This window comes from Marmota flaviventris, chromosome 3 (assembly GCF_047511675.1).
Source record: "Marmota flaviventris isolate mMarFla1 chromosome 3, mMarFla1.hap1, whole genome shotgun sequence".
Classification (NCBI taxonomy): Eukaryota; Metazoa; Chordata; class Mammalia; order Rodentia; family Sciuridae; genus Marmota; species Marmota flaviventris.
The window spans coordinates 4,727,858-4,752,661 of record NC_092500.1 but is presented as its reverse complement, the minus strand read 5'-3'; the positions used below and the strand labels follow the sequence as shown (position 1 = coordinate 4,752,661).

The 24,804-nt window shown below is 61.0% G+C and overlaps 1 protein-coding gene across 2 annotated transcripts in view; it reads right to left on the bottom strand.

Annotated features, from left to right (window-relative positions):
* The window catches only part of Phf21b (PHD finger protein 21B), a 66,326-nt gene that overhangs the window by 14,578 nt on the left and 26,944 nt on the right, over positions 1-24,804 (bottom strand). For both annotated transcript variants that reach the window (XM_027954637.2, XM_027954638.2), the window contains exon 3: positions 1,607-1,699. In XM_027954637.2, the coding sequence (XP_027810438.1) occupies positions 1,607-1,699 (93 nt within the window). The remainder of the gene's footprint in view (positions 1-1,606; positions 1,700-24,804) is intronic.

Genomic DNA, 24,804 nt, shown 5'->3' with positions numbered 1-24,804 from the left:
TTGGAGTAGTGAGAGGAGGTACACACGTGACAGCTGTCACCAGCCTCCATCACCTGCCCTCCCACCATCAGCCCCCAGCAGTGAACCTGAACCCTCTCCTTGTCCCACAGCCGAGGTGGCCCCAGCCCCAGGAGGTCCACTGGGATCACCTCCTTGGAGACGCAGAGGAGGGGCCTGCAGCAGGGATGTGACCTGTCCATCGTGACTGAGCCCCATACAGCCAGGCCACAGCAGGTGTCTGTCCACTCCCAGGGGAGGAGGCCGAGGCACAGATGGGGAGACGGACGGACGGGGGAGCTGGGCCTGGGGAACATCCACATGTGGTGCTGTCACACTGGGCAGTGCGACCTGAGCCCAGGACTGGGGCCTGGGCAGCATGAGAGAAGGCCACAGCATGGTGCTGGCCCTCGGACTCCCCTCGCCTGCCTCTAGGGACACATGGAGGAAGGGTCAGGGCAGCTCCTGCACAGGCCTGGACCTGGGGGGCAGGTCACCAAGGTGCGGCTGGTCAGGTGGGCATCATGTCTGTGCCTCTCGGTGTCCTGGGTCTGGTGGCCCTGCTGTTCCCTGCCATGGTGGGTCCTCAGCCAACCAGACCTCCCCACCCCGCAACACGAGGGGCTCCGCCAGGGCCGCAGAGTGTCAGCCCCAACTTTCACAGGGAGGGTGTGCTCGAAGTGACAGCTCCCAGAGAACAGCCCCAGCCTCCACCAGACCTGTCCCCCATCCCAACCCTCCCCCGAGCCCCGCACAGCTCCCCAGTGTGGACAGGCACTGTGGGGACAGCGCCGTGGCCCCACCCCAAGCCCCCCAATGGCCCGTTAGCCTCTCCCCTCTGGCTCACTCCAGCCTCCCCTCTCAGGGCCAGGAAGACGGACTCTGGCCTCTCCACCGCCCGGCCTCAGTTCCTCACCTGCGCCTCCTGGGTGCTCTCTCTCTGGGACCTGCCTCCCCCTCCCCCTGCCCCTGCAGCACCCTCCCACCCTGAGGCCTGGTTCAACCCCCGCCCAGGGAGCCCTCCCGATCCCCTGGTGGGCACAGGCCACCTCAGGGCCTCCAGCTCTGTGCATCTTCCCCACCAGGTTGATCACCCGGGTCCAGGGGCCTGTTCTCCTGAGACCCTGAGCCTCTCGGGGGCAGGGCCCCAGGGACCAGCACAGGTGGGCACGCAGGGAACGTTGCCATGGGGATGAGAGCCCAGGACGGGCAGGGGCTGGGGTCACCTCTGCAGCCCACGGCCCCTGGTGGGTGTGGTGTATTCAGCAAGTGCTCAGCCACGCTGGGGCAGGGTTTGATGATGCTTCCCAAACGCCTCTGACTGTGACCCAGAACAGAAGCCACTAGTCAGCAAACGCTGCTGAGGCACACCCGGACATTGTCTAGGCCACCTGGTCTGGCCTGGCTTCTCCTATTGAACACTAAATTACCTCGTTAACTTCTCTGAAAAACTGGCCCCACCATGTGAAGACCTGGTCCCCAGTGTCCTTTAACCAACAGGCAGGGGAGGCAGGAGGGGCCACCAGAGGGAGGGACCCAGACAGCAGGGCTCAGGGTCTGGGGACTGGGGCAGTGGGACAGCCAGCAGGCCAGGCCCCGGGGCGCTTACCTGAGGTAGCACTGCCGCTCCCTGCCCCGCCAACCTCTGCAGGGAGCTGACCTGAGGACCCGAGACAGGCACTGCAGTGATGGTTCCCAAAGCCTGCAAGAGAGAGGGCGTGGGCAGCGCAGGGCGAGCCCGCCCGGCCCACCCGGCCCCCCAGCCCGCCCGGGGACGCTCCGGCAGCAGGACCTGCTCTTCCTTTTCTTTTCTTTTTTTTTAAATTTTTAAAGATTCATAATCACAAAAGCCGTCCAACTTCATTCAAGGAATATCGGAAAATGGAGAAAGGAAAAGACCAGCCCAGGAAACACCACCCTCGGCCTCGCCCGCTTCCCTTCAAGACGCTGGCCACTTTCACTAAGGGACACCTGCGGGATTTTCCAGCGTCCCTGTATCTTTGTGAACCACTCCTGGAACGCCCACCCCCTCCCCAGGGAACCCAGCCCACCCTCTTCAGGTCCAGTCAGCGCTGTGGTCACCATCTGCCAGGGCGAGGCCGACGCCACAGGACAGTCTTTTCCCAGGAGGCTCTGAACCAGGGTCAGGGGCCCAAACACAGGCATGTTCCCCAGCCCTAGGTGCATATCCCTAGGTACATAGCCCTAGGTACATAGGGATGACCTGGTGGGCTGTGACACCCCTCCCGGCTCATCGCAGCCAAGGGCACAGGATGGCAACAGCAGCAGAGTGGACATCGGGGTGGGCAGACAGGAGAGGAACTGCCCCGGGCAAATCAGAGAGAAAGGCCGGGCGGGCGGATTAGCCAACAGCAGGTGACACTGGACAGAGATCTTCCAAGTACTGCAGGGGAATTTAAAGACCGGAGTAAAGGAAGAGATACACCCTGACCATGGACCAGAGATGACCATTAAGGCGTCAGCTCTCCCCAGGTCAGCAGACCTAATACGACCCGATCAGAATCTCACAACAGGCCTTTTTCTTGGTAGAAATCCATGAGATGACTTGAAAATACATATGGAATTATTTTAAACAATTGTAAACAAATGAAAACCACCAAGGGAAGGACTACGCTGTTGGCTGAGACCTCCAGGCAGCTACGGACTGCAGGTGGAGCCAGCGTTCAGGTGGACAGGAACGAGACGCCCAGACGCATCCACACCCCGTGAATTCTCTTTCTGAAAAGGTGGCCAAGACAATTAGCTTAGTGGGGACGGAACCGTCTCCAAGTGTCAGAATAAAGAGCACAATGAAAACAAAAAGAACCCCACTCACCCCCAGACCATGTCTTGACAACCACACAAAACTGTTCAGAGACCCCAATATAAAGACAAAAACTAGAGACTTCCAGAAGGAACACAAGAGGAGCCCTTGGGGCTTGGGTGAGGCACAGAGGTGGCAGAAGCAGAGTTCACAGAAGAAACAATAAAGCAAACTTCAAAACTCCTGAAGGTGGAAAGTGTATTGCAAACTCAAGCCCCACACGGTGGGGGGGGGGGGGGGGGCACCCACTCGACCAGGCAAGTCACCCGCTGGGCCAGGATGTCCCGAGACCCCTCAAACTCAACAATCTAAACAACCCATGTAACAGATGAGCCAAAGACCTGAGTAGAACTTCACTGAGGAAGACACCCTGGTGGGAAACCGGTAGATGAAACGACACCGAGCATCGTCACCAGGGAAATGCGCTTTACTTTCCATGATTTAATCACCCCACCACCAGGCCACCGTGCACGCCTGTTCACACGGCTGAAAGAAGAGTCCGACCAAGCGGAGCGCTCACGTCCACCCCCGGGCCACGCACGCCTCCTGTCACCTTGCAGACCGTCCAGCAGTTTCTCACAGTTGGACGCCCACTGCTATGGGCTGAACATCTGCCCCGGCTCCTATGGGGACCCCAGTCCCCGTGTGAGGCCGGGGAGCCAGGGCCTCTGGGAGGCGATTAGCACAGGTGCCTCGGCAGGTGCAGAGCTGCTCTCTGCCTCCTCGTCTCTTCCACTGAGGACACACAAAGGGGTCCGTCTGCAAGCCAGGAAGAGCCCTCAAAGGAACCTGATGAGCTGGTACCTTGAGCTCACATTCTGGCTTTGGAACCGGGAGGAAGTCCACGACAGACATTCGCCGCGCAGTGCCTGGACAGCAGCCTGAATGGACATGGCATGTCCCAAGGCTCAGTCCCTCCATTCCTAGCAGGGCTAGGGCATCAGGGAGGGCTATGGCCCCACCCAATGCCACTCGAAGCCCCCTCTGTGAGGGAACAGGAGCCATCATGCAGTTACAGGGAAGAAACCAGGTGACCTTAAGGGGGACCCAAGCCCCTAAAGGGCATGTCCTGATCGTGGCGGGGTGAACCTCAGGTTGACTTGTTGCTAGTTAACGAATCAGTACTGCAGGGTGCTCCTCCTGTGCATTTTGCAGGGAGAGGAAGGAAATTGATCCAATATAGCTGTCAATCAAAGTGCCAATCAAACCCAGATTCACAGGGGAGAAGGGGAAGAACTAGCACAGCTCAATAAAAGCAAGGTCCCCTGTGTGGACGGGCTCTTGAGCTGCTTCACAGCCTGCTCTGCTCTCCGCACCTGTCCACCCGGGGACCTGTAAAGGAGGGTTTGAAGCAGCTGTGTTTGCTACGCCTGAGCCAGAGACAGTCCACGCGAGCTCTGGCAGGACAGACCATGCTTGTCCCCAGGGTGGAGAGCGCGCGGCAGTGACCGGAGCAGGCCCATGGAGGAGGGCTGGCCTGGCACGTCCCCCGGGCCCCACCCCAGCACGGGAGAAAAAGAAACGAAAAACAAGGAAGGGAGGAAGAGGAAGGAAGGGAGGGAGGGAGAGAGGGAGGTTGGTTGATCCCCCAAAGGGAGATACGGTATGACGTCATTTATCCAAAATTCTGGAAAATACAGTCCAAAGTGACAGAAAACAGTTCAAAGTTCTGTGGAGGACAGCGGGAGGCTGGGGGAGGGATGGAGTCCAAGAGCAGGAGGGGGCTTCTGGCGTGAAGGCATTTCCACGCGTGCCACCGGGCGCATGGCCCACAGGTCACTACGCCCAGCTTCCAGGCTCGCTCCGCGTCAGCCAGCTCTCGGCTGCCGTGACAAAACACCTGGGGTGACCACCTGCATGGGACGAAGGGTTTATTTTGGCTCCCAGTTTCAAGGGCTTCAGTCCATGGTCACTCAGCCAGGGGCAGCAGGGGAGGGCAGTTCAACTCGGGCACCCGGGAAACGAGGTGAGAGGTGTTGGGGGTCCCGGGATCCTCTTCAAGGCCCGCCCAGGACCTAGCCCCTCCACTGGGCCACCTCCCAGTGGCACCACAGGCTGGGACCAGGCATCCAACCCACGGGCTCTGGGGGGATTCAAGACCCAAACCCCAGCACCAACTGTCATGACCCGCGGTGTCGATCACGCCTCGACAAAGCTGTGAGAAACGCGTTCACGCCCTTCCACCCAGGATCTCTGCACGCCCAGGAGAACTCACCAACGCCCCAGTGACAGAGCAGAGGGTCTCGGCCGCAGAGCCCCTTCTCCAGAGGGGGATGGGTGCTGCCCGCCCCTGCCTGCTGACAGATCCTGCAAGCTGGCCACCTGCCCGTGACTCCAAGCCCTCCACACTGACCGGAAACGCACGTTGGACACCAGGGAGGGGAGCTCAGTGTGCAACTCAGAGAACACCCCAAACGGCCGGCCGCGGAGGGGCGTCGCAGGCGGGGTGGCTTAGGTTCCTCGCGGGAGGTGCAGGCAGGAGAGCAGGTCGGTCACCTCAGCCCTGCCCACGCTCTCGCTGAGAAGAGGCGGGGCTGTGGGAGGCGTCTCCTTGGTACCGTGGACACTGTCCCCAGTGAGTCCCCCTCTTCCACAAGGCCATGTGTGCACAGGCCCTGCCTGCCGGCCCTGGCCTGCCTGTGACACAGCCCCAGGGGTGGGGGGCAGGCAGGAGCTGGGCCTCCTTCAGTCCAGCCCACCGGGGTCGAGGCCAGGCGTGCCGGCCTTCTGCGGGCTCTCCGTGTGCTCCGCCGCTCTGCCCACAGGGCTCCTGTGCTGTGTGGGTGACGGTGGCCCTCGTCGGGTTCTGGTGTCACTGCACCAGCTCCGAGTTTCCAGGGGTTCTGCTCCTCTGGGGACTTCCTGCCTCTGCACCCGTGTGTCCTGCGAGTGCCAGTGTCCACGGCTCTGCGCCCTCGCGTCTGGTCAGGACTAGAGACTGCAGATTGGGGACGCTGGAGAGTCCTGTCCATCCACCTTGGGGGTTTTCACTCAGGAAGGGGAAGGGGCAGGAAGCAGGAGGGGGACAGCAGGCAGGGAGGGCTTGCTTGGACCTGGGTCAACACCGGGTTCCCAGGGGAGAAACAGCCTGCCACCGGGCAGTCCACGCACCCGCAGGTCCCCAGGGCCCACAGTGCCTCCCGGGCCGCCAGTGCACCCGTGGACCCTGCAACCAAGGAAGCGCCTGACGTCCACCAGCCCACAGCTGAATCCGAACCCCGGCCCAGGGTTTGGTGCCCGGCAGCTCTTCAGGAAGCCCCAGGTCCCCCAAGCCAGGCCCTTGGGAAACCCGCCAGGCCCAGGGCCCCGAGCACTGAGACTTGAGGACCTGAGTCCCAGCACCTGGTCCCTGTGGTTCTGGGAGGAATGTGACAAACAGGGTTGCCGGGCAGGGTCCCTCCACCTCGCCCAGTCGGAGGCGGGCTCCCTTCCCGAGCACCCCAACTACGCTCCCCGGCCGGTTCCCTCTCCACGCTGAACTGGCCTCTGGGCGCCCTCTGCCCGCTCTCTGCTCCAAGGCCACCCCAAGTGCGCTCTTTCGCGTCCTGGGAACCCTCTCCTTAACCAGCAAAGACGCTGGCCTGGCAGGGCGGCCTGCCCAGCGCTGGAGCTCACCCCCTCGGCAGGCGCCCACCTCACAGGCTGTCCCGCCAGCCCAGGTCAGTTATGGCTGTTCGTTTGTCAAGACGAACGAGCTCCCGCGACGGCCTCTACAGCTCCAGCATTTTAATATGAAAAAGAGGCCCATAAAGGTCAGATAATTTCCCATTCGCCCTGCATTAGCTGAGTCACGCGGGTAAGCCCAGGCGGGTGGGGACAGGTGGGACAAGGCAGGTGTCAGAGCAGACCGTGGTCTGCAGAAGCTGCAAGTGGCTTGGAAATGTCTGTGAATGTTTCCGGTGCCCCAGGCGCTCGGCCAGAAGCTGTGGCGGGAACGAGTGGGCGCAGACTCTGACTCTGACAGGAGCCAGGTGAGACCACATGGTGCTTCTCACTGTCACCTGCAGGCACACGAGGATTCAAGGGGTGGCATCCAGAGCCAGGACAGTGCCATAGAGGACCCTGAGTCTTGGGCTGAGGGACAGGGAGCTTCCCAGGCTGGAACGGGGTAGGGTGGCAATGCCACAAGGAGAGAGTGGGGCAGTGGGGAAGGTCCAACCTGGGGCCCGATCAGGGCACACACCAAAGACGGACGGCACAGCCCTGGGTCAGCCCATGCAGGTGGCCCCCAAGGTCCACATGTTAAAGACTGTCCCCCGGGTGGTGCTACCGGGAGCTGCTGGGACCTCCAGAGGGGCCTGCTGAAGGTCGCTGCATCCCTGGGGGGGCCCCGAAGGGATTGTGGGACCCCAGTCTCCTCTTCTTGCCCCTTGCGTTCGCCCACCGGTTCGCTCGGTGACAGCTGGCTCTGGCGCGCTCCCCTTCATTGCCACCCAGCACCCCACCAGGGCCCCAGAGTCATCCTGGACGGAGCCTCTAGACCCGGGAGCGACACAGACCTTTCCTCTTAGACGACATCGCAGGTGTGTCCTTACAGCCACGTGAAGCCCACGGCACGCGACCTCCCTCTTGGGTTGTGCCTTCCCACATGCATCTCCAAGACGGGCTGCGGGTTCCGGCCTCATGCTGTGGCCACTGTCGTCCTGGTCACCGGCCTGCAGCCCATGCAACCCTCCTCTCCCAGGGGCCAGCAGCAGACCCACCGCCACCCTGCCCCTCTGGCTGCTCCAGGGAGGCCATGCTCCGCCTCCCCTGCCCTGGTGGCCCTCCTGGGGGCTCCCCCCACGCCCTGCCTGGTGGGCTTTCCAGAGCTCTGGATGCCACGGTGAGTCCCCTGCTGTCACTCATCAGCATATAGCACTCGCGGTGGCTGCTGGCTCTGCTGGCTGCTCCCGCCCCAGCCCGATTCCAGGCGGGTGCCGCCTCTCCGACCCTGTCCCTCATCCCAAGACTCAGGGTCCTCTATGGCACTGTCCACTCCCCTGCAGGACGGGGGCTCCTGATGCTGCCATCTGACGAGGGGCCTGGCTCCCCCAGGCTCCGCAGATGGGCAGGGGAATAGGCCATATTTTCCATTAACAAACACGGTCACCAGACCCTCACTGCCCGAGGAGGCTGCCAGACACCACCCTGCAGGTGGTCATGGTCACGGCAGGGGACACAGGCTGGAGTCCCACCTGGGATACCCTTCTCCAGAGCTTTCTGCACTTGGGGACAATTCCCTGCAGCCCGACTTCCTTACAGGAAGAGGAAAGGAACCTTGATCCTGAGCACCCCATATTCCAGAATATTCCACTGAACACAACTAACCTGGCCTGGGAGGTGGCAATAGGCAGAGGACACTGGGGTCTAGCCAAGGCACCTTGGCCGCAGGACACTCACTGGGTGGGGCTCCCAGGACAGCAGGGACACAGCCCCCAAATTCTTGCTTCTGCATCCCCGTGCCACAGGGGACGGTGCCTGCTGAGCTCACAGGGCCAGGGCTCTGGCCCCCACACTCCCGGGGCACTGCCGTCACCCTGCCAGGTAAGGGAAGTGAGGAAGCAGCCCCAGGGGAAGTGGCCCCGGCTGCCCGCGGGTGGTGTGCGCAAGGGCGCTGGCTGCTCCTGGGTTGCAATTTTCCTTGCATCTTTACAGAACTGCCGCGATGTGGGCAAAGATAACAAGCCAGCCGCGCGTCGATAACCACTGATAAATATTAATACAACATAAGCACCACGCTGACTGCCATGTGAAACCAGTTTATTATTCACAGATGAAACCCAACGCCGCCTTTATCACCGTCAGGAACGAAGAAGCCCATTCCATGCGCTGCTGTGCTGGCGCAAGGTGGCTGGGCCTGGCCTCTGCACCCCGGTCAGCGTGCACACTCCTACGACCGCAAGCTCCCGCCAACCCAGCTGGAGTCCTCCTGAGGCCCAGGGAAATGCCTGTCAGCCCGACTAGCTGGCTGCCTGCCTCCTCCAGCCACGGTTCACAGCCATGCAGGACACAGCCACGGCACGGGCCAGCCGTGGACAGGCCACGGAGCTGCCTATGCTCAGTCCCTCCGAGCTCATCTCCAAAGCAGGGGAGCGAGCACTGCCTTCCCCACTGGAAGGGTGGGAGGCACCTGGCCCAGAGGCTGTGTTAAGAGCTGCCCTTAGTGCCAGGCCTGGTGGCCACGCCTGTAATCCCAGAGTTCAGGAGGCTGAGGAAGGAGGATTGCAAGTTCAAAGCCAGCCTCAGCAACTTAGCAAGGCCCTAATCAACTGAGCAAGACCCTATTTCAAAATAAAAAATAAAAAAGAGCTGAGGATGTGGCTCAGCAGTTAAGTGCCAGCAGGTTCAACCCCAGCACCAACAAAACAAAACAAAAACTGCCCTTGGCAATGGCGAGAGCCATTAGATGGGTCCCTGCCTGAGGCCTGAGCCCCTCCACAGACAAAAGCGCACCAAGGACCTGAACACAAGTGACTGCCCCCACCAGGCCTGACACCACCGCCATGGTCAGCACCGCAGGACCATGCCTGGTGTGGGGCAGAGCCAAAGTACAAAAGACACCTTCTGCTTCTGGAACGTTCTAGCCCTTCAAAAAGATGATCAGAAACAGCTGACAAACATCCCCGTTGCTTGGGGGAGAGGCGGGTTTACAACAGTACCCTCTGCACATTTTAGAATTAAACAACAAGCACAGAAGGCGGCAGAGAGGCTGGGTCAGGTGGTGTGCACCTAGAATCCCACTGACTCAGGAGGCTGAGGCAGGAGGATCGCAGCCTTGGCAATTTAGTGAGACCCCATCTCAAAATAAACAAGAGACTGGGGATACAGCTCAGAGTGGAGCAGCCCTGGGTTTGATGCCCAATACCAAAAAGAAAAAGAGAACAGAGAGGCGGCTCCTTGGAGACCAGGAGCTGCAGGCCTCCTGGAGGAGGGGTCTGCACTGACCTTCCAGCTAGCCCAGATCGTCCCAAGTGGGCTGTCAGGGACCAGCATGGGGACCCTGCTGGCATGGGGACCTCGGATGCCGTCGTCAAGAGGGAGTCGGTTCTATGGCCAAGACCCCGGGGGCTGAGTGCGCAGGGCCAGGGCTGTGGGGCAGGGACTCCAGCGGCCTGGCCCAGGCGGCTCCTGCCCCGCGGCCCCTGGGACCCCGAGGACCCTGGCCAGCCTAGGCAGGGGCCTAATTAACCACTGCAGATGCCCTGACACGGCTGCTCTGCATCAGAAGGTGCCAGAAACGCCAGTCAGGCTCTGTGGACCCTGGAAGCCCCTCCAGCGCCCCCGGAGTCGCGAAGGGGCTTAATTAACTCGACAGGATGTAATTTTATGCTATTTTAGTAGGAAACACACTCTAAGTGGCGCGTGGACCCAGGAGCAGGCTGTGACCCCGAGGGGGAGCAGAAACACAGCCACAGGGTCCTGGCAGCCACAGGGGTGGGTGGGGTGTTCTGGAAACTTCCACACGGAAGTGGCAATCTCTGAAGTCACAAGGGCTCTGTGGCTGGGGGTGCCCACAAGAGCAGCTAAGACGGCTGTGTCCACCTCACCTCTGCTGGAAAACGCGTCTCTGGAGGGGAACTGGCTCAGGGCCCGGGGCCCGGCAGGACCCCCCTGCCCAGTCCTGCCCTCAGAAGGAGGTGCCTCATTCCTGTCCATGGACCACAACTGGCACAACTGCTGGCCAGCGTCCCAACCTGCAGGGGCAGCCCAGGGAAGCAAGCTGCCCTGTCCCCCAGGAGGACAGGGACACTGCAGGGACCGCTCAGGGGCTGGAGGCCTGGAACCTCTGCTGGGGGCTGGGGCTGGCTCCCTTCCTCCCGTTTCCTGGACCCTGCAGCAGACCCAATCCTGAAGAGGGGGAGGGGGTCCCCTGCCCCAGGGAGGAGAGCGGCTGCCTCCCGGAGCCCAGGACAGCACGAGTGACGGGCACGTGGGTGTCTGCTCTTCCCATGTCCCCCACCCTCAAGGACTCTGGAGCGTCACAACCCTCCTTGGCCGGAGGCCCTGGAGCCCACCTGGGCCCTTGGTTCTGGAGAGGCTGCTGCCGCCAGGTGAGGGTCCTTGAAGCAAACCAGAGCAGCGGCGAGGCCGGGGACAGCAGTGCTCCCAACCCCCGACCTCGGCACCATGAGGGCACCCTGAGACCTCATTTCCACCTGTTTGGCGACACATGCTCCCCAGTCCTCTTCCCATCACCCCCCATCTTCTGCTGTCCCAGAGCTAATTTAGGGGACACTGCCTGTGCCGGCGCCTCGGGAGCTCCTGGCTGGAGAGGCCACCGGGAGCACGCCAGGCACGGCAGGACCTGCTGTCCCCAGCAAGAGCCTTGGTGGACCTGTGCTGCCCCCCCCCCCACCCCGAGGTTGCTGGAAGGCTCTGTCTGGGCGCTGGTAACTTGGGTGCAGACGTTTGTCTGTCTGTCAGCCGTGCACTCAGCCTGAGAGGAACCTGCATCTCAGGGTAGACGCTGGCCCTTCCTCTGGGCCACCAGGTCCAAGGCACAGCTTGCTGAAGCTCACCAGCCTGCACTGACCCAGGCTCTCTTCCCAAACCTCAAGCTACACCAGAAGATTCCCTGGACACTTCCCCACCCAGCAGGAGGGCCTTCCGCGAGCAGCCCAGGCAGGGTCAGGAGTGTCTTGGGCACAGGGACGGCCTAGAGGTGCTGGGATGGTGGCTCAGGAAGCCTTAAGTGGCCAGAGCACTGGGAACTTCTGGGAGTGGCCAGGACTCGGGCATCAAGACCCCAGCCCTCAGCTCCAACACCTGAGCTCCAAGCGCAGGCTCCTGGAGCCCAGGGGGAGGCTGGGGGCCTCGGGACCAAGGGTGAGGAGACAGCTCTGCTCAGCACAGGGACAGCTCCAGGGCCTCAGAAATCTTGATGCTTGGCTAAACCCACACCACGCAGCGTCCACACCCACCTGTGCCGTGGGGAACCATCCATCCAGCGTCCTCCCAGGCCCCAACATGCTCCCAGAGGCTCTCCAGTCTGCACCCAAGTAACCAGTGCCCTGACCATCAAGGTCACAAGGAAGTGACAGGAGCCACAGGCATGTGACCCAACCCAAATAGGTCACTCCCTGACCCTGGGCTCTCCCCATGGGAAACCCAGGGACAATCACTGTGGAGAGCTGTGACAGAAAATGGGAGAGCAGTGCCTGAGATTGGGGTCTCTGATGACCTCATGGCCGTGGCGCACCTGGTGCCTGGGACTGTTCTTGTGCGAGGGTGCAGGATGCCTAGCTGCTGTGGCAATGCCCTGCATGAGGAGGCTCCGTGCAAGAGTCTTATCAGCCTCGACCTTGATCTCAGGCTCACAGCTCCTGGGAATAGAGGAACGCTCCTGTCAGACAACCACAGCGTTTCAGCTCCACCACTCCCTGGCCTGTCTGCCTAACGGACCTTTAAACCATGGGCCCCCTTGAGCGCCACACAAAGCTCCTGACATTGCACATCGCAACTGTGGAAGATGCATAGATGTCTCTAGCCCTCTAACTTTCTGAGTCTTGCATAGTCTAACCTGCTAACGAGACACATATAAATAAAGCTTGCTGGCTTAACTCTTTAGGTCTGCTTCTCTATCAGAGAGCAGCACTCCACCTGACCCCAGCTTCATCTTCAAAATCTACGTGTGTGAGTCTTTATTTTCCTAATTCCCCATCAGCCTCGCCGGAACCTGCAAGACTGGCCACGCTGGTTGGGGCAAATCATGTCCTCACTGTTTTTCCTGACTATGAAGGCCACAAGGAAGTGCCAGTTATTACAAAGGGCAGCCTGGCCTTCAGTGGCTGTGACTCTGATGAAGTCATTGAACCTTCCTAGCCTCGGCCTCCTCATCTAAGAAATGGGCACACGGATGCCAGCTTCACGTGGTGGAGAAGAATTAGTGAGACGGGAAAGCAAGGTTGCAGCCCAGATGGGGTGGCCCTGCCCATCTCTGCCCCTGGGGAAGGATGCCCAGGCTTCGGGCTGTCAGCTCGGAGCTGGACTCTGGCCAAGCCCATTACCATGCTCAGCCCCATGTGTGCCCAGAGCCCGGGCTGCTGCCCTGGCTCACAAAACACTGTCCCCTCCAGGGGGGCGTTCTTGGTAGGACCACACTTCTGGCTGGAAATGTTGATGATGAGCTTTAGACTTTGAGGTAACTGTACCAGAAGAGGGGGAACACTCCGGGTGGGGCGAGCAGGGTGGGGGCACCTCTGCAGAGTCCCAAGAACCGACGCAGTCTCCATTCCTGGGGTGAAGAGGCAGCACCCCCCTAAGAGCCATGAAACAGGGCTGTGGCTCCGCTCTGCCCCCGACCCCGTGCATCCCTGAGGGCCACACTGTGCCAGGGACAGAACTGGGGAGCTGCCAGCAGCCAGCCTGTCCTGACAGCAGATCACTGTGGAGGCCCCACTGTCCCCGGCCTGCCACAAATGCCCTCCTGGCCTGCGGCCCATGCACTGGAAGCCCCTGGCCTGGGATCCCCAAGTCCTTTCCTTGGAGTTTCCGATATGCGTGACATCCAGCTGGGGCACCTCCTGTCACCTGGCCGGTGAGCCTGGAAAGTGGCTAAAGGAAGTGAGGCCCACCCCAAGCGCAAGACGCACATGAATGAAAGACAGTATCTCATTGATCTTTTAAAACGCTAATTACACGTTGAAATGATGATTCTGTGGACAGGTGGGGTCACACCAAATATCAAGACTAACCTCACCGACTCTTTTCACTTCTTTAAAGGACTGATGGGGGTGCATGTGTGGGTTTTCAGAGGTGACAGGAATGTTCTGTCTTGATCGGGGTGTAAGTTACTTGGGTGTACACAACTGTCAAACTCATCAACGGTACAATTAAGATCTGTGAATTTCAATGTATGTAAATTACATCTCAGGAAAAAATATATATTAAAATAGGCCAGAGCGACAGCTCCTACCACCAGGAAAGGCAGGCCCCACGGGGGCGGCTGGAGGGGCCCCAGGGAGGACGCCCGCCCTGGGCAGCCCTGCGAGGCGGCTGAGCTGGAATGGAGTTGACATTCCTGCTTGTGTCAACCAGGGCCTGGGGATAAGGCGCCATCTCCAGGAGGGGCCCGGGGCTGGAACCGGGACTAGGACTAGGGTCTCTGGGGGGCACCGACAGGGCGCTGGACTCCTTACTGGCCCTCAGGTACCTAAAACGCACTCTGGCCTCACTAGCACCTCGGGCTTTGCAGAGTGTCCTCGCTTCTCTGATGTGCGCGAGCCCCCTGAGGGCTGAGAAAGATGGACGACCTCGGGGACCTGGGCACACACGGTGCCTGTGGGGCACCAGCCCACGGAGTAGGCGCCACCAGGGGCGAACCCGCTGCCTGGGCCAATCCTCAGAGGAACGTCCTGGGGAACCCCGTGCGGCTCCATCACCAGGCAACCACAGCTGCCCCCTCCAGGCCACAGGGCGCGACCCCGCTCCTCTGGCCAAAGGAGCAGCTCCACACTCCAGCACGAAACCCGGCCCTCCCCTCCCTGGGCCCGCACGCGGCCCCCACAGTCCCCGTCAGCAGAGTCAGCACCTCTCACCCCTGGCTGGCCCGCAGGGCGCCACCTCGCAGGGCCCCGGGCCGGCCCACGGCCCCAGGAGGGCGTGTTAATTTCAGGTGTGCGAGTCTGATGTTATGAGGACATCCAAGGAAGAGGCAAGGCCCTGGGAGACTGGAGGGAGGCGGCCGAGGCACTGCCGAGAGCCAGAGGAGGGGAGCGAGGGGACAGGGACGCGGAAACAAGCTGCTCCAGGGGCTTTGTGCGCGGGCAACAGGCACGGGAGGGGCCCTCAGAGGTGCCTCGGTTTCCCTGCCCAGGAGAGGAGGGGCAGAATGCCGAGGAGGCAGGGCCTAGCTGAGGGGCAGCCCAGGTCCCAGCACAGCTGGTCCGAGACTCAGGACCAGGCCGCGCTCTTGGTGGCCAGGGGCAGGAGCACACGGGTGAATGCAGCAGAGCATGGACGAGCCTGCGGGGGCTCAGGAGGCTGCGGGGATGTGAGCCCGTGGTCATTTCATGGGATTTCGCTTTAATTTGTACTAACATGCCAACTTCTAAACATGGCAACTTGATCCAAATTTTCAATGCTCAGCACACATTTCCTGCATGAGTAGAGGGCTTGGTGACCAACGGGACGATCCAGCCTCGTGTGCTGTAGGCCACCGGTCCCGACTTACAGATACCATTCTCGTCCACACTTGAGACAGTGGAGGGTCAAGCTGGGTGACCCACTCACAGTTGGTGATATGCCCAGGGAAGTTCCAGAGACCAGAGGTCCCAGGCTGTCACCTGGCCTCCCTGTGAATCACAAAGCACTGGACTCTCGGCAGTGGCTGTGGCCAGTGGGGCCTTCCTGGGGGAGGATTGGGCGGTCCCTGTGACTCATTCCTGAACTTCCAAAAGGAGCCCAGCGTGGCCTCCCCAGTTCTGGCTTTACCTAAACTGCTCCCACAACCGCAGGTGAAGGAGGCCGGGAGGAAGACCTGGGAATCACCATCCCTGAAGGAGGCTGAGGTCCCCACTGGTGGAGGCCTGGGGCAGGGTGGGGAGTGGGGACCAGAGGGGCTGGCTGCCAGCTTGGGACATGCACTGTGCGACCCTGCCTCACCAGACTTAGGAAGAGGCAGAAAATCTGGGGCTGGAACAACTTTAATCCCTGCGTATGTTCCAGGCCCTGGACAGAGCCACTGGGCACCCCATGAAGGGCAGCAGATGGGCCCTGACAACTTCCTGAGCTGTCGCAGGGCCCTGGACACCCTTGGCTTCAGCACCCTGCAACACAGCCCGGGTGCTGAGCAGACCTAGGACCCCAGGACACTGGCTGAGCTCCCAGGGGGCGGGATCCGGGCTCCTGATGGGCACCGCTGGCTAGCTCTAAGGAGGTGCCACTGTCATCCACTGCACACACGGGAAGCCCGGGGGGAGAGGGGACATGGGCCCAACCCAGGAAGCCTGACTGTACAACCCATGCCCATGCCACTGTCCTCAGAGCAGCTGCCCACCGGGGCATCTGGACACGAGGCTCAGGATACACCCCCAGGGCTCAGAGCCAAAGCCAGGCACCTGCAGCTCCCAGCCTGGCCTCTGAGCTGAGACCGAGCAACTGGAGAGCCACATGGCGGGCAGCACTGCCTGAGCCACTGGGAGCCACAGCAGTCTTAGGAGAACACCTAGGAGGTGGGGGCAGGGCCTGGCTCAACCCAGCACCCCTCTGCCCTGGCCAGACCTGCATCCCCATCGTATGACAGGGTGGGCTGGAGGGAGTGGCTGACCCTTGTGGGTTGACTCAGTGGAAGGGGGTCTCAGTGCTCGGGGACACGAGTTCGCTCAGCCTCAAATCAGCCAAAGTCAAGAGCATACCACGGCCAGAGGCAAGACCTGCCCATCCAGCCGCCCCCAGCCTCCCCTCCTTGTCCCCCAGCACACCCAGTCCTCCTGCCTGTGGCCCGTGCTCCTGCGTCCCTCCACCTGGCGCCTTGGGACAAGACCCCAGCATACCGGGTTTCTATGCCTGACCCAGGGGAGCACAGTCCCTGCACCCATCCCCGGTGAGACATCCCTCCATCTGTCCCCCAAAGTAGAGCTGTCCCTGTGCCCATCCCCAGCAGTTCACAGTCCAGGGTTGAGGGACACAGAGGTGTTGTGGGGTCGACTGCACCAATGTGACTGTCCCCAGGACAGAGCAAACTGGGGCTCTGGGGGACAAGTGCCAGTCACTGTTCCCGTCTCGAGCAGGACTGGGCTGAGCTGGCCTGGAGAGGGCAGCATGCGGGACCTGCAGTTCCTTCTGGGACGCAGCCAGCTCCAAGGTGGCCTCACCCCACCGTCCCCTTGGGATCCCTGGCAGCTGGCTGGCACCCTGACCACTGGGCCACCCTCCAAACCCTCTTTATAAGCCAAAGGGACAGGGTGTGCCAACAGCTTCCAGGGAGAGAGAAGGCTCACCCTGGGGTCCAGGGACTGAGAGCACTTTACTGAGCTCCTGCTGTGTACCAGGCATGGTGTCTGCATCTGTGGCTTTCACCTTGGACTCTTCCTTGATACCAAGAGTGGCACTGGCACAGGCCCAGGCGTCCTGCCCAGGGGCTCACCCGACACCACACCAGCGGAGGAAACGCGAGTGCCCCAGGCCTGGGGCTGAAGCTCCTCCCAGGCAGCTGAGACACCTGCAGATGCAAACCTTGAGCCCAGTATGCAGCAAGCGCCCAATAAAACACCCTGTCCCCGGACTCCAAGGTCTCTGGGGGTGTTCTGAGTCAGGGATTCCAAGGTGCTTTGCTCTGACGAGCCTGTGAGCACGGACCCCTCTAAACACCCCAGGTTCAAAGGCCTTGGCGGTCCCCAATGTCCTGAATGTGGTGCCTGGTAGGTTTCCAGGGACACTAGGGACAGTCAGAGTGAGAGGCAAAGCTCAGCCCCCAGGAAGGCTGAGCATGCTCCCCATGACCTCCTCCTCCCAGGCAGCAAGGGGCTGGGAACCAGGAGCCAAGGCCTGTCCCCAGCCCTGACCAGCCGGGTCCTCCCACCAAGGCCCAGAGTGCCCACGAACACCAGAGCCACCGAGACCCTCCTTGTGTGTACTGATGACTGACAGGGCAGGATGTCTGTCTGAGGCTCTGTGCCCATTCCTAGCCACCACCCACCAGCTCTTCAGGAGCTGCCCTGGCTCTGTAAAGGTGCCCTGCGGTGCTTCCTCGGCCCTGGACCCCTTCACAGGGAGGACAGCCATGCAGCTGTGGGGGTACTGAAGGCCGTGCTGCGGAGGGCCTTTTCTTCTACGCTTCAAGCAGTCGCAGGGTCTGTCTGTTTGAACCCCCTCGGCCAGTAAGTTTTCGAGCGCAGGCCTGTGAACTCCCACCCTGGGGAATGGAGGGTGGCTCCCCCTCTCTGGGGCTCCGGCCTTTCCTACGCCCTCTGCGTACCGGGGCTCTCCGCTCAGGGAGGGATCCCAGTCTCATCTCTCCTGTGCTGGTGCCCAGCGCCACTTCCAGGGCAGGAAGGCCACCCGGGCCTCGCAACAGCCACCTAATGAGAATCAGGCAGGAGGGCCACGGCTGCTGCCCGGCACGTTCCCGGAGCACAAGCCGCCGCCTCCACCAGCAAGCTGAGCCGCAGGCGGGTGCTTCTGTGCCAGGCGCTGCCGCAGACCTGCCATCTCCTCCCCTTCAGCCACCTCTGCTTCAGCCATCCTGAGAGACCAGGTCCACAGGTTCCCTGGGAAGACATCCTCCTCAGAAAACCGCCACTTAATCCAGGTGTCCTCTCCCACCTGGCACCAAGTGCAGGCCTGCAGGGTAAACGAGGCACTTATTTATGATGCCTGTGCCACGTGTTCTGGGTGCAGCAAGAGACGCCAGGGCATCCGATCCTCAGCCCACCAGCAAGGGCCCCAGCACCCCAGCTCACGACACAGGAGAGGGAGCAGGACGCGGCTGCTCCAGTGTGTCCCGTGGATGGTCCCACAGGCAAGGACCCACAGGCAGCCCCACCCAGGGAAACCAAGCCGGAGTCTCGGGGAGGGGGTAGATTTGCCTGGGAGACGCTGCTAGAACAGCAGGGAGGGCTGCTGGGAAACTGACCCCAAGGCCTTGGGCACCCAATTTATGGGGCGGAGGCCTGGCCCAGGGTTGGGCGCCAGGACACTCTTGCCCTGACAAGTGTATCTTTTCCTCATTATTCAACACTTAACAGGATGACAGCCAGGATTAAACAGCAAATCATCTCCTGCCCATTACGCCCCAGCAAGATGGCTCCAAATTAAATCTAACCGTCGATGAAATGGTCAATATTTAATTTACTCAGTGCAGGTGGCAACGTAGCCCTCGTGACGGTATCGTTTAATGACAGAAATGCTGGGACTTATCACACTGCAGGAAGACTGGCCATGCCCAGGAGAGTGGGCGGGTGGAGACGTCCCAGGACCACACGCTGCCCAGAGAGGACCCAGGACCAATGTGAGCTTGACCTCGAGGCCACTGGAAGGTCCCCCAGGACCGCCTGCCAGGCTGCCCAAGACCCTGCCTTCCATTTTAGGAATCCACTTTGGAAACAGGAGATTAGAAAGAGCCAAGGGCTGGTTCTGTCTAGAGGTGGACCTTCTCAGCCTCTGACCTCCCTGCCCACGGTCACAGGAGCTGGGAAGGGGTTCTCAGAGGGACGCCTCCCACAAGCTCCCAGTGGACTGGGGATAATCAAGAGCCGGCCACTCACACCAGCTCAGGGAGAAGAGCTGGCTGTCACCCCCAGTGTGCTTCAGCCCGTCTTCTGGTGGCAGGAGCTGTACTAAGTGGCTGCCAGCCATGTGGTCCCTCAGCCAGCCCCGCCAATTCCGAATTCCTCAGGTCCCACCACACTGCTGCCTCCGGGCAAGGTCCACCTCCCACAGCCTTCCTGCAGCTGGAGGGACGGTTTCCAAACTGGGAGCCCAAGGCACAACAGCGGCCAGCAGGGAGGGGCAGGCACCAAAGCGCGGACTCCACAAGGACCAGCTCTTTTGAAAAAAGGATTTTCCTGATTCTTTCCGTGCATAACCTTAGGAAAGGACAAAGCCAAGTTCCCACAGCTGTTTAAAGGGCCGGCACGACAGCTCCTTGCAGCCACAGAGGGAGACTCAAAACCACGTTTGATTTGTGTTTAAAGTGTGCACACACGAACCAACAGCCGCTTCCCTTCCCACACAGCTGCTCTCTGGCCTCAAGTTTCCTGGCCTGGCTGGGGGGTTCCTCCTGCTAATTCTTCCTACACCCACTGAGAGAACGCTGGAACCTGCTGCTCCCGTGCCCCCAGGCCAACGTACGCAGGCTGCTCCCCAGGCTACGGCCCCTCTCCGGGATTTGGAGCCCCTGTCTTTCAGGGTCCACTGGATTCTGGTGGAGCACCTGGCCAGCACCTTGTGAGAAAGGCAACAAATCGTCTCATGTGCTGGGCTCGCCTGTCCACCGCAGGATCCCGATCGTCACCCTGGGAGGAGGTGTCATTCTTGGCACCCGCTGCCCTGGCACTGATCCAGAGGCCAGTCACTTTGGCTCTTCTGGGGAGGAGAAGCCTGTGACGGGAGACACCCAGGGAAGTGGCTCCAGGGCTCAGGATGTGATGGGCTCAGGGGAAGCAGCCATGCGGGGAAGTTGTGCTACCCAAACGGAAGGGAGACCAGAAAGTCCCCAGGGAACAGCTGAGAACTGAAAAGGGAGCTGGTGGCAGGAGGCAGAGACGCTGGGACAGAGGACAGTAAAGACCAGAGGAGGAAAGGGGCAGGTGCTCAGGGAGGTGCAGGGGTGCGGCCTACGGGAGCAAAGGGAAGGGGCACACACAGGGACAGGGGCACCTCCTGGGGATGCTGAGGGGTGACGAGCGTCCCGAGGCCTCTTCCATGGGCCCTGGGCATCACGTGCTTCTCTACACCTGCCGCCCTCCCTCCTCCGAAACCGACTGCAACATGTGGAGTCCGTGCCCAGCACAAGGCCTGCACACAGGAGGTGCTCAGTAAACATGCCCCGGAAACAAAGAAAGCTCCTAGACGCCAAGCCCTCCCCCAACCCAGGGCCCTTCCCACATCTGCTCTCCGCTGTGTGGTCATTTCCTGTTGTGCTGGCCCTGCAGACCCCCTACCCTCCCCAGCCACCCAGCTTGGGGCAGAGGCTGGCCTTAAAAGACAACATCAGGACCAGGGTCCTTCTTTCCTCTCACTGCCTTAAGCAGAGAAAGTCCCAGATGGTGATGGCACCAGGCACACCCCACACACACACCCATCAAGGCCAAGGCCACCCCACTGCTGCCCAAGCCCACCCCACTCCTGCCCAAGCCCCTCTTCACCCCTCCCTGTCAGGCCTGTATTAACCCACCACCACCACCACGCATGGTCCTGTAAACTTTGAGATGGTTATTTGGGGGCCCTGACCTCTGGTCAAGCGGTGCCTGGGTGTGTCTGTGACGGTGCTTCTGGGTAAGGCTGGGCCCTCCCACACGGGCCAGCCTCGTCCAGCCAGTTGGGGGCCTGAAGAGAGCAAAAGGCGGAGCAGCGGGGCTCCTGTTGACTGGCGGCTGGGCTGGGACACAGATCTCCTGCCTTTGACCCAAATGAACTGGCCCTTCTTGGGTCTCCAGGCTCCTCGGGGACTGGAGGTTACACCAGGGCCTCCCCAGGCTCTCCAGCATACTGACTGCAGGTCCAGGGAGTGGTCAAACCCACAGTCACCTGAGCCGACTCCTTAGAATAAACACGCACTCGCACCCTACTGGCTGGTCTCTAGAGAACCCTGACAAATACAAACTGGGTCAGTGTGCCACAGTGTCCCTCACAGGGGTCAGGGGACACTTGGAGTTGGATGGACGGACACATGTGTGGATGCCAAACACCCTCAGGTTCCTCATAGAAAGTGTGGGAGGGCAGGGAGGGGACAGCCCTTACTGGGATGCAGCCGGAGGACCCAGCCCTGGCGCTCTTGGTGCATTTGGTCCTTGAGAGCCCCAGCTTCTCCGTGCACATCAAGGGTGGTCCTTCCAAGCACCACGACACCGAGGATGAAGCCAGGAAGGCATCCGAGCGGCCCAGCAGCCTCTGCAGCTTGCAGAGCTCCCGCTCTCCACGGTTCCCTCTCAACCCTGGGAGCTGGCTCCGCCGTCTTCATTCTGCAGATGAGGAAGCTGCACCCTCTGGGGATCAGGGGAGCCCAGGTCCCAACAGAATGGAGGCCTCAGCTCCTCCTCGAGGATGCCCTGCCAGCTGTGAGACTGCCCTCCTGGCATCTGCCACAGGAGAGACCCTGTCATGCGGGACCCGGCAGGGGGGACAGGAGTCACGTGCCGCTGAGCTGAACCTCGGGATGGGACGCACAGGGTGCTGAGGGTGCACCGACGCTCACAGACGCCCACTGCTCCAGTGACAACAGTTTCAGCATAGCGGCTGAGGAGTCTTTGCTAGAGGGTCTGAGCACCCCAAGGTGGTGCAATCCAGTTGCCCATGCCATTGTCCTTGTCACTGTCCATATCCCCAGCAGAAAGCCCTGCTCCAGGGAAAGGAGAAAACAGATGGGAAGGCGCTGTGCGCAGCAAGGCAGGTCACACCAGCAAAGACCTCATTCTAACCTCTGCAAATCCAAACCGGAGGCCCCTGACGGTGTGGCATGCACCCAGGACAGCCCAGCGCGGAGCACAGCCAGGGGACGCTAGCAAAGACAAACGCCACGGGTCCAGGAAAAAGCCCCAGCCTGAGCCTCTGCCTGGTGCTTCCCTCTCCGCCCCAGAGGACGACCAACATGCGGCACTTTTAATATTAACCTCGTAGGCACAGTAACCCTCGTGACTCCAACCGCTGACTTCTCCTAATGCCCAAGAGCCCTCACGCCAAGGGCACCAGCTCCAGGGCCAGAGGGCGCCTCCACATCCCAGCTCTGGTCCCGACCCTGCATGTGCCTGGAGGGCCCTCTCAGCCTCCTCCCCATGGGAGGAGGTGGGTTTCCTAAAGGAGCCAATGAGAAGGCAGGTTTCCCAGGAGGCCAATGAGAAGGGGGTCTTCCAGGGGCCAAAGGAAAGGCGGGTCTCCCAGGGAGCCAATGAGAAGATGGATCTCCCAGGGAGTCAATGAGAAGGCGGGTCTCCCAAGTGCCAATGAGAAGGCGGGCCTCCCAGGGAGCCAATGAGAAGGCAGGTCTGACACCAGGGAGCCAAAGGAGGAGAGGCGCAGCAAGAGCAGTGAGAGGGAGGAGCTGGCTGTCCCCATCTGGTGACTTCACTGGGACAAGCTCCAGTCTGGGCCAAGGCCCTCAGCTATTTGTGAGCGCCAAGTGTACACATGGTGCCCCTCTAGTAACCACATTCCCCAGGGGTCTGCACCTCTGGAGGTCCTCAGGAACCAGCCCCAGATGGCAGATGGAGGACCAGGGCTGCTGGTCTACACGCTATCCTCACCCCAGGCCTCAAAGAGGCACAGGGGACAGGTCAAGTCCGTTTGGCACACTCACAGCCACTTCCGGGTCAGTGGATGCCACTCCCATCCCCCAAATGAGAAAAAAAGTGACCACCAGTGACCTTCTTAGATCCAGCAGAAAATGAAAGTAGGGGACAAACCCCAGCCTAGGGAGGGAGGGGACAGGCAGGCAGAGAAGCACCTGGTGCCAGGAGCGGGTGGGAGAACCCAGGCCTCCCTCCACGGAAGCGCAGACTCCAGCGAGGATCTCCCAAGGCCACTCCGAGGTTCCCCAGGAGGTTCTCAAGGTGGAGATGGGAGGGAAATTCCTCCCTGCTGGGCAGGAAGCCGGGACAGCAGACGGGGCAGCTACAGTGTCTAGCTCCCACAAGGCCCCAGCAGGGGGCTCAGGGGCACCACGGGAGGGGCAGTGTGGCCCTGCTCCCACAAGTGGCACCGCCAGTTGTGGAAGACCCAGGCCAGCTCCAAAGTCTGCGAATGCTCAGAGGAGGTGGGCCACACAGCCTTCTGGGACAGCAGGGACGAGCCGGAAGAGGAGCAGGGAAGACACAGGATCAGCAGAAACAACCAGGGCAACGATTTTGGACACAAAGGGGACACCTGAGTCTGGAGTCACCCGTGCTCCAGTGTGACACGCTTCACCAACATGCCCACGTGTGCTGCCAGGCCGCAGGTCCCACGCCACACACTGAGTCATGCTGTAATGTTGACAGAAGTACTGGGCTCACGGCTGGTCATCCCTGACGGGCACGCTCAGATGTGGCCTGATGGGTGCCCTGTGCAAATCACCAGGAACCAGCAGAGACACGGATGGCATCCCCCTGCCATGCTGGGCACACAGCTGGAATCGAGAGGCCAGCAGGAGCAGGATTTAGATCCAACCAGGCCAGCATGGCAAGCGAATGGAGCTGTGGATGCTTCAGCAAATGGTGGGACGTGGTATTGAAGTTCCACCACGTACCACTTCTCAGGGCCCGACCACTGAGAAGGTGAATCACATTGAAAGGTGCTTTGACAGATGGCTGTTCCTGCGATGGGAAGCCGTCTCTGCCTTCCTGGCCAGCTCCCCTAGACAGCTGTCCTCCACCTGCAGAAGTCCCCACCACCCACACCTCGTGCACCCAGGCCACTGTTCCCCGAGAGACTGAGGGCCAAGGGCCCAGCTCCTCCAGCAGCCTCGCCCTGAGACGAACCCAGGGTAATGCCAGCCTTGGTCTCCCCCTCTGGTCCTGGTGGGCAGTGCTGGTGGCAGGTGGGGACGTCTTCCCACCCTGGCCCACTCACCCCAGGTCCAACCCTCCTTCAGCCCTTCCCCCTGAAAGCAGGAAGGGCTTCCGGCCACCTCTGAGCTCCTGCTGGGCGCCCTGCAGCTTCCCCACCGCCTCACCCTAGGAGGGAAGGGGGCTCCAGCCTCTCCTTCCCCAGGCTGCCTGGACCCGCGGGCTGCTGCGGCGCTGTCCGTGGTGCTGAACCCGAGGCCAGCCAGGGTTCAGGGCTCCTCCAGGCAGCTCCACTCCCGCCTCACCCAGGAGAGGGCGCTAATCGCTTTGCCGTCCCTTCCAAGTTTTGGTTAAAAATGAAATTTAAATTGTGGCCATTGTGTCACCCAAGGGGGGAAAAGGGAAAATTAGAGCTCAGGTTTCACAATTAACACAGCCGGTTTCATGACTTTGACCACTCTGTCCCGATGTGGAAGTTGGGTGGCTTCTTCCCCGGGGAAGCAGGAGGTACCAGACTGGCGGCCTGCCCCCAGGCCCAGACCCTCACCATCCCAGGCAGAGGCCAGACTGCAGGTGAACTAAAAAACGTGGGCATGCTTGAGTGCACAATGAAGAGAGGCCAGAAGTCATAAACGTGTGGTGCTTACAGAGTGGCCACACCCCGAGGAAGGGCAGCAACGTCAGCCTGCAGTCGCCGCCCACCGAAGCTCACCTACGCCTTTGTGCTCAGGATCCCCTACTTTTCTTTGCAGTTTACCACATGTGTGTGTGCGTGTGTGTGCATGCGTGTGTGTGTACACCAGGGATTGAACTCAGAGGCACTCAACCACTGAGCCACATCCCCGGCCCTATTTTGTATTT